We start from the raw sequence: 13,499 nt of genomic DNA, 5'->3' as shown, positions 1-13,499 counted from the left end.
GAAGATAAGGTATAGGAATTGCTACATTCTATTGAGAACTGATGCATTTTTAAAGTGTGGATGGATTGTTCAGGATCTTTGTGACTACATGAAAAGTCTAAAGTACAAATTATGAGCATAGAAGGAAAAGAACTCCATGCCAAAGGCATATAAAATAATTTCAGTACAATTATAGTAAAAAAAAATTGCAGAATTTAGGAATGGCCCATCCAAGTGCAAGAGGCATATAGAATACCAAGTAGGACTAGAAAAGAGAGTCCCCATGTTATGTTATAGGTGGTACACTAGATTTGCAGAACAAAGGAAGTGCATTGAGAGATACAAGATGGAAATACCAAGTAATATATAGAGGCTCATCAAATAACAGCCGATTTTTCAGCAGAAGCTTTAAAAATCTAAAGGATGTGGAAAAATGTACTTCAGTTTCTCAAAGACCACACCAATTATGTCATAATTTGTGGAGAAAAAAACAACATTCCATGGTAACAGCAGGCTAAAGGAAGTTATAACCATTGGCCTAGCCCTACAGAGGATACTGGGTCTTTCAGACCGAAGGGAATGATAAACTTATCAAAGAGACTATAGAAAAGAAATGAAAAATGGCAGAAAAAAATAACATGCCAGAAGACATAAGGATTAAGAAAACACTCAAACAAAAATGACAAGAATTAATACACAATTTTCAATAATAACCCTGAATATTAATGGTCTCAATTCTCCTATCAAATGACACAGACCAGCAGATTGGATCAAAAAACAGGATCCATCTCTTTGTTTTCTCCAGAATACACATCAAACACTGTCTTAGGGTAAAAGGATGGAAAAAGGTATTCCAAGCTTTGATTTCTTATTCCTATTTTCCCCCCTTAAGCTTCATTGTATATATATTTTTTATGTAACCTGCTCCAAGTTATTTCTGTAAAAATGTGTTAAAAATTGCCTCTCAGGGGCTGGAGGGATGGCTCAGTGGTTTAAGAACACTGGCTGTTCTTGCAGAAGACCCAGGTTCGAATCCAAGAACCCACATGGCAGCTAACAACTACCTGTAACTCCAGTTCCAGGGGATCCGACAGCCTCTTCTGTCCTCCACGGGTATTGCACGACACGGGTGCACTTACCTACATGCAGGCAATACATGCATACACATAAAGTAAAAATAATAAATAAAAATATTTTAAAAATTGCCTCTCTTTAGAATAATAATAACAGATAAAGGTGGTCATTTCAAGGGCTACAGAGATGGCTCAGCAGTAAGAGCACTGGCTGCTCTTGCAGAGGACCTGGGTTCAGTTCCCAGCACCCACTTCATGGCTAACAACCATCTGTAACTCCAGTTCCAGGGGATCCATCACCTTCTTTTGACCTCAGGCATTGTACAACACAGGTGCACTTACATACATACATGCAGGCAATACTACTCATACACATAAAATAAAAATAAGATATTTTTAAAAGATAGTAATTTCATACTGATTAAAGAACAATCAGGAAGATACAACAGTTCTAAACTTAAACACTAAGTACAGTTATACCAAATTTCATAAATACTACTAGATATAGAGCCACACACAGGTTAACCTCAACACAGTAATAATGGGTGATTTCAATTCCCCACTCTCACCAATAGACAAGTTATTCTGACAAAACCAGAAAAACATCAGAATTAAATGACATTATAGGTCAAACGGATTCCATCTAAACACTGCAGGGAATACATTCATCTAAGCAGACTATGGAACTTCTCTACACAGGTCATTAAGATACAAAACAAGTCATATTGACTATAAGAAGATTGAAATAACTTCATGTAGTCCATCTGATCACAATAGCTAGAAATCAGAAGATCCGTTAAATGACAGATTGATCACTGAAGAAATGAAGAAAATCCTGGAAACAATTCCTCAAACTGAAAATGAAGATACAACATACCAAAACCTATGGGATACAATGAAAGCAGTCCTAAGAGGGAAATTCCTAGCTCTAAGTGCCTATATTAAAGTCAAAGTTATCAAATAACTTAATGATGCACCTAGAGCATTACAAAAATAAGAGCAACCCAAATCCAAAATCATTAGGTGCAAAGAAATAATTAAAATGGGAGAAATTGCTGGGCTTAGTGGCACATGTCTGTAGTCCCAGCACTCGGGAGTCAGAGGGTCTCTGTGAGTTCCAGGCTAGCTGGAGCTATAGGGAGAACCTGTCTCAAAAAAGACTGGAAAAAAAAAGAGAGAGAGAGAGAGAGAAATTAGTGAAAAACAATACAAAATATCAATGAGATGAAGACCTAAATTAATAAAATTAGGAAAAGGGAGACATTGCAACAAATACAGATGAAATTCAGAAAATTGTAAGGCTGTACCTTAAAAACACAAATTCCACTAAATTGAAAAATCTAAAAGAAATAGATTTAATTTCTAGATGCATCTGACCTAGCAGAGTTCAAACAAGATAATTTAAACAGATCTATAACAAGCAACAAGATTGGAGTAATAATTTAAAATCAACCAAAAGTCGCCAGGTGTGGTGGCGCATGCCTTTAGTCTCGGCACTCGGGAGGCAGAGGCAGGTGATCTCTGTGAGTTAAAGACCAGCCTGGTCCACATAGTGAGTTCCAGGCCAGCTGGGGCTACAGGGAAACCTGTGTCAAAAAGACAAAAAAAAAAAAAAAAAAAAAAGTTAACTAAAAAGTCAAAGCCCAAAAGGATTCACTGAAGAATTCTACCAGGCCTTTAAAGAAAAACTAAGAGCCGTCTTTCTCAAATTATTCCATCAATGTTTAAAAAGAAAATGCTTCCATACTCATTTTATGAAGCCAGTGTTACGCTGATATCAAAACTACATAAAGACACAACAAAATAAAATTACAGACCAATCCCCCTAATGAACACAGACTCAAAAATTCACAGTAAGATTCTTGAAAATGGAACCCAAGAACATTTTAAAAGTTCATCGTTTATGAACAAGTTGGATTCATTCCATAGATATAGGGACAATTCAGTATAGTCACATGAATGGACACGAGGACAGAAATCACATGATCATTTCAGTAGATGCAGAAAAAGCATTTGACAAAATCCCATCATGATAACACCTAAGAGACTAGGGATGGAGGTAACATATCTCAGTATAATGGCTATATATGACAAATGTACAACCAATATCATACTAAGTGGTTAAAAACTCAAACATTTCCACTAAGATCAGAAATAGATGCTGGAGGTATCACCGTGCCAGTTTTCAAATTTTATTTCCATAAAGCTGTAGAAATAAAAATTGCATAGTACCGGCACAAAAACAGACAGTGGAATATATGACTCAAATAGAAGCCCAAACAACTATAGCCAACTGATTTTTTTACAAAGATGCTAAAAATACACATTGGAGAAAATGCACCGTCTTTGCAAATGTTGCTGGGAAAACTAGATATTTACATATAGAAGAATAAAAGCTAAATTTTATCTTTTACCATGCACATAAGCTAACTCCAAATGGGTCAAACACCTTAATTGAAACTCTGAAATGGCTACAAGGAAAAGTGGTGAAAATACTTCAAGATATAGGCATAGGTAAGTACATTATGAATATTAGGACTCCGATCACTGAAGAAATCAACAAATGGGACTTTATTATTTAGCTTCTGTACAGCAAAGAAAACAGTTAATTGAGTGTAAAGGCAGCCTACAGAATGGGAGAAAAATTTTGCCTGCTCTGTATCTGTCAGAAGATTAATATCCAGAATATACAAAGAACTCATAAAACTAAAGGAAATAATCAAAAAAATGTCCTAGGGAACTGAGCCGAATTCTCAGAAGCACAAGTGTCCAATATTTTTAAAAATATTTAATTTATTATTTTTATTTTATGTGTATGAGTGTATTGCCTGCATATATGTGAGTGGACCCATGTCGTGCAGTGCCATGGAGGTCAGACGAGGGCTTCGGATTCCCCTGGAACTGGAGTTAAGGATGGTTCGTAGCCGCCATGTGCCTGCTGGGAATCGGACCTGGGTCCTCTGCAAGAGCAGTCAGTGTTCTTAATCACTGAGCGATCTCTCCAGCCCCAATAAATATTTTTTTAAGTGTACAATATCCTTAACCATTAATGAAATGCAAATTAAAACTGCCTTTAGATTTCATCTTACCCAGTCAGAATGGATAGCATCAAGAAAACAAATGTTGGGGAGGATGTGAAGAAAATGAATATAGGAATCCTTATTCACTGTTGATGGGAGTGAAAACTGTCATAACCTTATGGAAATCAGTGTGGAGGTTTCACAACAAACTCACCTAAGGAAATTGTTCAACAGGTGGCTGCTAGGAGAGGCAGAGACAGTCTCTTTCAAGTATGGGACTCTTGGTAGGTTAACCAGGCTCCAGTGTGATCCCACGCTGAAGAGCAGTTGGGTACACAAATTAGACTGCATAGACTCTCTCTACATAAATACATATACTCTATATATAGTATATATGTGTAACCTACATATACTATATATATTAAAGTATATTAAACAAGACGAGATGCAGATAGGACAGAGGATCCAAATACCATTCTATTGTATGAAAATTGCAAAAATTCAATTTAAAATTATGAAAAACACTGGATGTGGTGTTGCATGCCTTTAATCCCAGCCCTTGGGGGCAGAGGCAAATAGAGCTCTGTGAGATCAAGACCAGTCTGGTCTACATAGTGAGTTCCAGGTGGACTGGATCTAGGGAGACCCTGTCCAAAAAGAAAAAAAGTATAAAAACAACTAAAAATAGAATTTCCGTATGACCCTGTTACTCCATCACTGGGCATATAACCAAAGGACTCCACATCCTACACAGAAATATTATGTATCCATGTTTATTGCCCTTTTTACAATAGCAAGGAAATTGAAATCAGCCTACATGTCCATCAACAGATCAGTGGGTAATGGAATTTTATTTAGCCACAATGAAAAATGAAACTGTGACATGTGCAGAAAAATGAATGCAACTGGAAAATATTAAGTGAGGTAATTCAGGTTCAGAAAGACTAACACCACATGTTCTCTCTCAGGTGACTCCTAGCTTCAAACTTTATCTATGTGCATCTCTGTGGGAGTGGGTGTGTGTGGATCCCAGGAACCTCGAAAGGAACCCATGGGGGCTGTCTTTAAGTGGAATGGGTAGTGCAGAACATAGGTAATACAAAGTGGAAGGGGGAATACTTGGAGTGGGAGGATGGAGGAGAGGAAGGAGTAATGGTAAAGTCTCCGGCAAAACTCAAAATATATTAAAGGGGGCTAGAGAGATGGCTCTAGCAATTTAGAGCACTTACTGCTCTCCCAGAGGACCTGAGTTTGGTTCCCAGGAGCCACATACCTGCTAACAACTGACAATAACTCCAGTTCCAGAGGATCCAGCACCCTCTTCTGGCTTCCATGGGCACTGCACACACAAGTATTCTTATATGCAGGCAAAACACTCATATGTACATAAAATTTTTAAAAAATTTAAAGAGCAAGCCTCCATTGGCCTGGAAGCCTCCACCTTATACATTCATGAACCAGCCCTGGCTCTTACAATCTTTCTGCCTCCTCCTCCAATGGTCCCTGAGCCATGGGTGGGTGAAGTTCCCTATAGCAGTTCCATCCTACACTCTACAGTCTCTTATTCTCAAAAACTTGGCCAGTTGAGGCCTTCTGTGTGTAACGCACTCTGATGGCTTCCAGGCCAATGGAGGCTTGCTCATGTGTACCTGCAGTAGCAGTGACATCCAACACGGGACCCATGTCAGCTCAACTAAACAGGGGCCCAAAGGGGAGGGAAGCAATAGGAGGCAGGTCAGCACTACGTCAAAAACTATTTGAGACTGGTTGCTGCTGGATGAGGGAGAGTATAACTTACATACAACCACTGAATGGGGCTGACTAGATGCCAGTGGATTTATTTACACTGAAGGACATTTGGATACAAACACCTGAATGAATAGGACTCAGCATGTATGGCAGAGTACATAGGGTTTGGTGGTGGGGAGGGGGCTGGATGTGAGTGGGAAATACTGTATGAAATTTTAAAAGCTCAATGAAAAAAGTTTTTAAAAAATTGAGCTGGGCGTGGTGGCACACACCTTTAGTCCCAGCACTCGGGAGGCAGAGGCAGGCAGATCTCTAAGTTCAAGGCCAGCCTGGTCTACATAGTGAGTTCTAGGACAGCTGGGGCTACAGGGAGACCCTGTCTGAAAAAAACCAAAAAAAAATTTAAAGAGAAAAATTATATTAAAATGCCATACTAAAAGTCTGATACTTGATAAACTAATCAAAAATAAGGGTTTGAACAGAGGTACCCTTTTTTTGGGTGGATAAAGCTGTCCTCTAATGCCATAGGTTATTAAACAAAAATTCCAGTGCCAGAAGTGAGCTATTTCCTTTGTGTTGTTGGTCAGAGAAGTCCCTGAGGATCCCCAAACAGTATAGGCAATTGCCACTGCCAGTGCTTGCCCACCAGATAAAACACTGTTCCTGATAACATCACATGCCTTGGTCACAGAACACAGAGAAATCAAGCTGTGTCACTCCCTGCAAAGCACAGGGAACATGACAGAAGAAGGGGTGAAAGAAATGTAAGAACTAGAGGAAGTGGTGAGGAGAAATGTAGGTCTTATGGGCATGACATGGCTGTTGCCCTCTTAAACTCACAGAAACTGTGATAACTTGCACCGCCCATCAACACTCTGGCATCAAAGGGAAGGGTTCATGGGGCCCCACCCCTCTGAGAGGATTTATATACAACTAATGGGAAGGAAAAGACATTTTCTTCAGTGGTGTAAGGTACCCAGGCTCCTATAAACAAATAATCAACCCATGTTCTTGTAAACAACCCTGGAACACATCCATACAGAGACACACAGAAAATAAAAATGTCAGGGAATAGTTTGGAAGAGGACAGAGCTTAGCAAGAGGAGTAGGAAGACACAGAGGGTAATGAGGGGTGAATATGATCAAAAGACATTGTGTACATGTGTGAAAATGGTATAATACAACCTCTAGTTATATATAATTATATGCTAATAAAAGCATTTAAAATTTTTATGTATATGAGTGTTTTGTCTACATACATGTAAGTGCACCACATACATCCAATGCCAGTGGAGGCCAGAAGGAGACATTGAATCCCCTGGAACTAGAGTTACAGTTGTCAGCCACCATGTGGGTGGTGGAAATCAAGCCTGGGTTCTATGCAAAAACAGCCAGTTCTCTTAATTGTGAGCCATCTCTCCAGCCTCTAAAAACATTTTTTAATTTTATTTATTTATTTTTAATGTGTATGCATGTATTGCCTGAATGTACGTAAGTGCACCCATGTGGTGCAATGCCCGCGGAGGTCAGGAGAGGCTATCGGATCCCCTGGGACTGGAGTTATGGACAGTTGTTAGCTGTCATGTGGGTGCTGGGATCCGAACCTAGGTCTTCTGCAAGAATAACCAGTGTTCTTAACTGCTGAGCCAACTCTCCAGCCCCTAAAAACATTTATAAAACATAGCTTTAATCATTTTACATTTTATATGATAGGAGGTGAGTATATAGCTTTAATCTTCAAAATAGTTATCTGACTTTACTAGTTGTTGAATAATCCTTCCATTTAATTGAAATGCCACTTGTATTTTATATTTTAACATTCCCACAAATGTGTATTTTTAAAAGTTCTGGTTTTTTAACTATGTATTTTGATAGTAGCTTTGTTAGTCTAATCTGATAAATCTGCATTGAAACATACATTCATTTTTTGTAATAGGACAATATAGTTTTCAGTTTGAACTTTTAGAATTATCATAAATTTTTTCTTGCAGTACTGGGAATTGAACCTAGGATCCCACATGTGCTAGACATGTATTATGCCACTGAGCTATATCCCTGCCCCTTTTTTAGTTTGTATTTTGAGGCAGAGGCAGGCTAAGTTGCCCGCACTGGTCTTGAACTTAACTTACTATCCACCTACCTTTGTCTCCCAAGTAGCTGGGGTTACAGGCCTGCATTACTTGGCCTGGCTATTAATTTTATACTAGGTGAATTTTAGGATATTAAGTCTGTCTCAAAAAAAACTGGCATTATTCTCCACATTCAAGTTTTGTGTATAGCTAGTAATTTTTTAGAATTTATACTATATAGTATTCTATAGTTTTGAACATATCAAGATGTCACTTGGTGTACACTTTCATAGTAAATTTCAAAGTATTGTTACAAGTATTTCCTTTAGAATTGTAGCAGAAAAAATTTTTAGTTAATTTAATATTCCATTAAATTAGTCATTGTTAGGGTACTAATTTTTCCCCAAATAAAAATAGGTAAAACCACAACAGTTTCCCCTTGACTTAAAGGGGATTTCAGGCTTTTTAGTACTATCAGTTTTATCTATGAATGGCATATTTGCATAGTTGTTTGGATTCTGGACAAATGGAATTTATTGAATGACTGTGAGTTTGTTAATCTTATTTTGTCTTAAGGTTGCTACAACTGTAAATATGAATCAAGGACACTACCCAATAGAAGAGTTTATTAAAGAAGATTCTTCACTGGAAGCATTGCAACCAAAAATGTATGTTCTTGTGTGCATTTTTTTTTTCTTTTTGAGACAGGGTCTCCCTGTAGCTCCAGCTGCCTAGAACTCACTCTGTAGACCAGGCTGGCCTCGAACTCACAGAGGATCCGCCTGCCTCTGCCTCTGGAGTGCTGGGATTAAAGGCATGTGCCACCACGCCTGGCATGTGCATTTATTTTAACACTTAAAGTTCAGTATATTTCTAAAACAATTTTAGAATTATTAGTAAATGCCATTTTAAAGTATGTTTCTAGGCTATTGTTTACAGAATGCTGTTTAAATTCATTAATGTGTCTTAACTGTTAGTGGAATGGAGGATCCAACTCCAAAAGAAGTAGCATTAGTTTGATCTTATTTAAAATGAAGTAAAGAACACATCCACACAAGAGGCTGAGACCATAATATGAGCTAAAGTTATTGCAGCTGGATGAAAGTAAGTTATAAAGGGGAAAAATATGTTGATCTTAAGAGAGATACTAATACAATATGATGGAAGACACTGGTAAGAAGTGGTTTAAGAGGTGGCTTATAAAAAGAAAAATAACTTTGCAATTCTCTTATTTTTCCATTCTTCCATGAGACTTGGCATATTAATCAATACTATCTTTGAATTAGAGATTTTTTAAGTTTTTTATTACCATATATTAATCATATGTAATAATGGGTCTTCTCATGACACTTTTATACTATATATAATGTATTTTTATCATAATCACCCCACTTCCCTCTACAGAGTTTTTTTAAACATAACTGGAGACCATCATTGTTGTTGTTATGTATATTTATATTCGATTTTTGTGGATTTCACACAATACATTTCAATCATATTTAGGTCTCCTTTATCTGCACCCCTCCATAGCCTGCCCACAGCATTTCACACATTCTGTCTTATATGTTAAAGCCTATCAAGTCAAGTTTGTGTCCCCAGATGTCCCTTGATGTAAGTTCATCCACTGGAGTCTGGTTGGCCTACCTAGCATCACTCTCTTAAAAAAGATGAGCTTTCCCTCACCCAACAGTGATCAGTTGCCAACAGTTCCTCAGCTAAAATGGGGGCCTCCTGCCCACTTCCCCAGTTCTATGTTGGTTTTTATCTGCTTGAGTTTGTGTGGGTCTTGTACACACTGTCACCATTGCTGTAACTTCATATGAGCAAGTTCCCAGGAGTCTGTAAGACTCTGTTTCCTTATGGTCGCATACCACCCATGGATTTTGCTATCTTTTTGCCCCCTCTTCCACAATAGTCACAGAGCCCTATGTGGGTAAGGTTTAATATAGGTGTTCTATTCAGGAACACACTCTCTGCAGTCTCTTATTCCCTACACTTTGACCAGTTGTGACCTTCTATGTTCAATTACCCTCTGTTGCATTAGGAAGCTTTGCTATGAGAGTTGAGAGATGTACTAGTATATTCCCTACCCCTCGTTCTACTATGGTTCATGAGCCTTAGGTATAGAGGTTCCATTGTTGATGCGTCCCTTAGGGCTGGGCATCTCACAGACATGTATTCTGTGTGTGGCCAGTAGAACTCTGTACTGGACTCTATCTGTTGCAAAAAGAAGCTTCTTTGATGAGTGGTGACTGCTATATTTGTAAATATAAGAATTCATACTTAGCACATAGTTAAAAATTATGTTTGTCTAGGGATGTGACAGATGGATAGTTTTGTCTAGGACCTATGACCTCTCCAGCCATGTGTATTTCACTATGTTTACAGTACCACAGATGAGATCCCTCCCATTGCATGGGCTTTAAATCTAATTATATAGCTGTTGATTACCCCCAAGATAAAACTGCCACTCCTGCGCCAGTATAGTTTGCTGTGCTGGTCATTGTTGTGGATGTTAGGCTTTAAAGCTGGGGTTGGACCACTGATTGATTTTTCTCCCTTAGCAACTTTCATAGAGCCCTCCACAACTATGAGAGCTTGTCTTCAGGAAGGATACCTTCAAATCAGTTCCAGTTCCATTGCTCCAAGTCCTGTGTCTGAAGAATGTCTTATCTTTAGCAATAGGGTCTTACTTTCAAGTTCTGGGAGGTAATCAAAGGTTGTGGCAATAGCCTGTGTCATCTTTGGAGTCTCTTGGACTACCCTAACCAAAAACTCAAAGGGAAGTTTCTCCTGTCTGGCACTGTGTTTCTTGTTATATAGCCTTCAGCTAATCACATACACTCATGTACAGATACTGTATGTATTTTTCAGTGGGCTTTTAAACTGTGTCATTTCCCTCTGTTTTTTCATACTTCTTCTCTCTCTCTGTCTAGCCCCCCCCCATTAAAGTACCCCCCTCTTTTCCTATTTCCCCTTTGAAATACCTGTCTTCTATTATCCCTCACAAGTTCCTTCTTACCTTTACCCCCCTGGTTTTTCATATATCCTTCCCTTCTCTCTTCCCCATTAAATACTCCCGTTTTCCCCATTTCTCCCTTGGTAACATCTGTTTCCTCCTGTCTCCCTCTCTTGGGCTCTTTCTTTCTGTACCTCCATGGCTCCTTTCCATTTTTCTGACTCCTGTGGTTATATCAAGTTGTATACTCACATATAGAGATTTAATGCTAAGATCCACAAATGAAAAAGAACGTCACTTGTTCTTCTAAGTCTGTGTTACTTCGCTAGTATAGTATATTCTAATTATAACTTCATTTATTTTCTTTCTGTTGCCTCTTGGGTATAGTCATTCCTTTCTTCAGTTCTTTGCATTTCTTTGAGTATTCCCTGTAGGCCTCGTTGGGTGGGCACAAATTCTTTCAGCCTATTCATATCATGGAAGATTTTTCTTTCCCCTTCAGCTATGATAGACAGCTGTGCTGGATAAAATATTCTGGATTGGCATATATGATCATTTAGAACTTGGAATACTTTGGTCTGTGCTCTTCTGGCTTTCATTGTTTTCATTGAAAAGTCAGCTGAAATTCTGATGGGTTTTCCTTTATATGTGACTTGTTTTTCTCTTGCAGCTTTCAGTGTTCTATACACTTAATGTTTTTGCTCTAATATGCCATGGGGAGTTTCTGTTCCAGTCCTGTCTAATTGATGTTCTGTGTGCTTTTTGTATATGTATGGCTATATCTTTCCTTAATTTAGGGAACTTCTCCTCTATAATCCTGTTGAAGAGCTGGTCAGTGCCATTAACCTGGGATTCTTCTTCCTTTATGCCTGTGATGTGTAGATTTGGTCTTTTCATGGGGTCCCACATTTCCTGCATGGTCCATTCCTGTAGTCTTTTTATTTTTCATATTCTTTGCTTGAGCAGTCCTATTCTTCACCTTTATCATCCAGCCTTGATATTCTGTTTTCCATTTTATTCATTCTGTCGGTGAGACTTTCTCATGTTTCAGATTGGCTTTTTGCGTTTTTCAGTTCCTTCATTTCTTCCTGAATTTTCTTCAGTATTTCTTTAGTGAATTCATGTTTCAAATCCTGAATTGTCTTTGTCGTTTCATTCATCCATGTATCTGTATTTTCTTGTGCTTCAGTGAGAAGTTTGTTGCTGTACTCTTTGAGTTCTTTGAGTTGTTTATGTGTTCTTTAAATTTGTTGAATTCTTTGATCATGTTTTTGCTTGTTCTTTAAATTATGTGTCCTGGATTTCCTGTAGGAAGTTCTCATTGTCCAAATCTTCTGTAGGACTGGCGGTATTTGGTGGGGACATACTTTTGGTTTTCGTATTATTTTTTTTTCATTGTGGTTTGGGCGTATAAATTTTCTTTTGTTGATTATGATTCTGGTATGAAACTCAAGCCTGCCTTTGTTGAGTTGAAGTTTGATTCTGTTTGTATTATTGATGCTGTTTGGTTGCTTTCTGATGGGGTATGAAAATTAGTTGGTCTGGGCTTCAAGTTCTCTCCTTTGATTTTTATATTGGAGGGGCCAGATGGATCCAGGCCAGCTGCTTAGGAGCTCTCCAGGAGGAATAAGGAACCCTAGGTAGTCAGGTGCACTCTGCAGCCTCAGCAGAATGGGGCCAAGGCAGGGAGAGGGGATGAGAATAAATGGGCTGGCTCCTGCTAGCCAGCAGGGAAAAGTGAGCCCTGGAACAGTGGGAGGAACTAGAGATGGTCCCAAAGGAGGGGGATGGGTGCAGTGGGATTTGGGCAACTTAAGCTCAGAGGTCAAGTCAGGCACCCTTAAGCAATCTCAGAGGGAAGGGTACAAGGCCCAAGGAGAGGGATGGGAACTGAATGTGCTGGCTCTTAGTAGCCAGCAGAGAACTTATTTTTTATTGCCCTAATCGTCTGTTTGCTTTCCCTGCTAGTCTGTATGCCCATTTAAGAGCACAGACCCATTTTACTCCTTTCTATATTTCTAGTGCAATATACAGAGAGTAATCTTTTGTTAGAGGAAAAGCCATAATATTTTGATATTTTCTGTAGTTTTTCTGAGCTTATATCTTAGTGCTAGCTAAGTTTACCTTTAAAGTTACAGGCTGGGTTTTGATGGGGAAAAAAGGTAAACTTTGATTTTGAAACTTTTCTTTTAACCTATTTAATAACATTTTTCTGAGCTAGGGTACATCTCTTTCAAAATTGGCTGTACATTTCTAGGTTTACAGATGAATTATTACACTTGTACAATCTTTTACTTATTATAAACTCTATAAGACAAAATTAAATGAGTTCCAATGTTTAAAAAAGATCTCCACTTCGTTGTCAAAACACACAATTTCATACAGAAAAATTCATTCCAAGGCTATTGACATTGAGACGTTTTCACATGCATTTCTAATCTCTATATACAAGACTATCACACGGTCACTGTCACCCAGCTTCTGAGCTCCTTGGCATCTGAGCATTAATACAAACTCGTCAGGTAGACCGCCTTCCTCTCCAACTAGAGCCTCCACACTCTGCTATCCCTGCCACTGTCCACTGTGCTGTCAGCACCCCATCCATTCCCCCCTATCTGCCCTTCTGGTAAATCTAGTCAGCCAGAGGTCC

The 13,499-nt window shown here is 38.5% G+C and overlaps 1 protein-coding gene across 1 annotated transcript in view; it reads left to right on the top strand.

The window, feature by feature from the left end:
* Positions 1-13,499, top strand: part of Rnf17 (ring finger protein 17) — a 211,144-nt gene that overhangs the window by 26,078 nt on the left and 171,567 nt on the right. Inside the window, exon 3 of the mRNA XM_008824356.1 lies at positions 8,467-8,558. Within this exon, the coding sequence (XP_008822578.1) occupies positions 8,467-8,558 (92 nt within the window). The remainder of the gene's footprint in view (positions 1-8,466; positions 8,559-13,499) is intronic.

Source organism: Nannospalax galili, unplaced genomic scaffold, assembly GCF_000622305.1.
Source record: "Nannospalax galili isolate Female #2095 unplaced genomic scaffold, S.galili_v1.0 scaffold388, whole genome shotgun sequence".
NCBI lineage: Eukaryota > Metazoa > Chordata > Mammalia > Rodentia > Spalacidae > Nannospalax > Nannospalax galili.
Note: the sequence above shows the minus strand (reverse complement) of the source record. Positions and strands in the feature narration are given on the sequence as shown.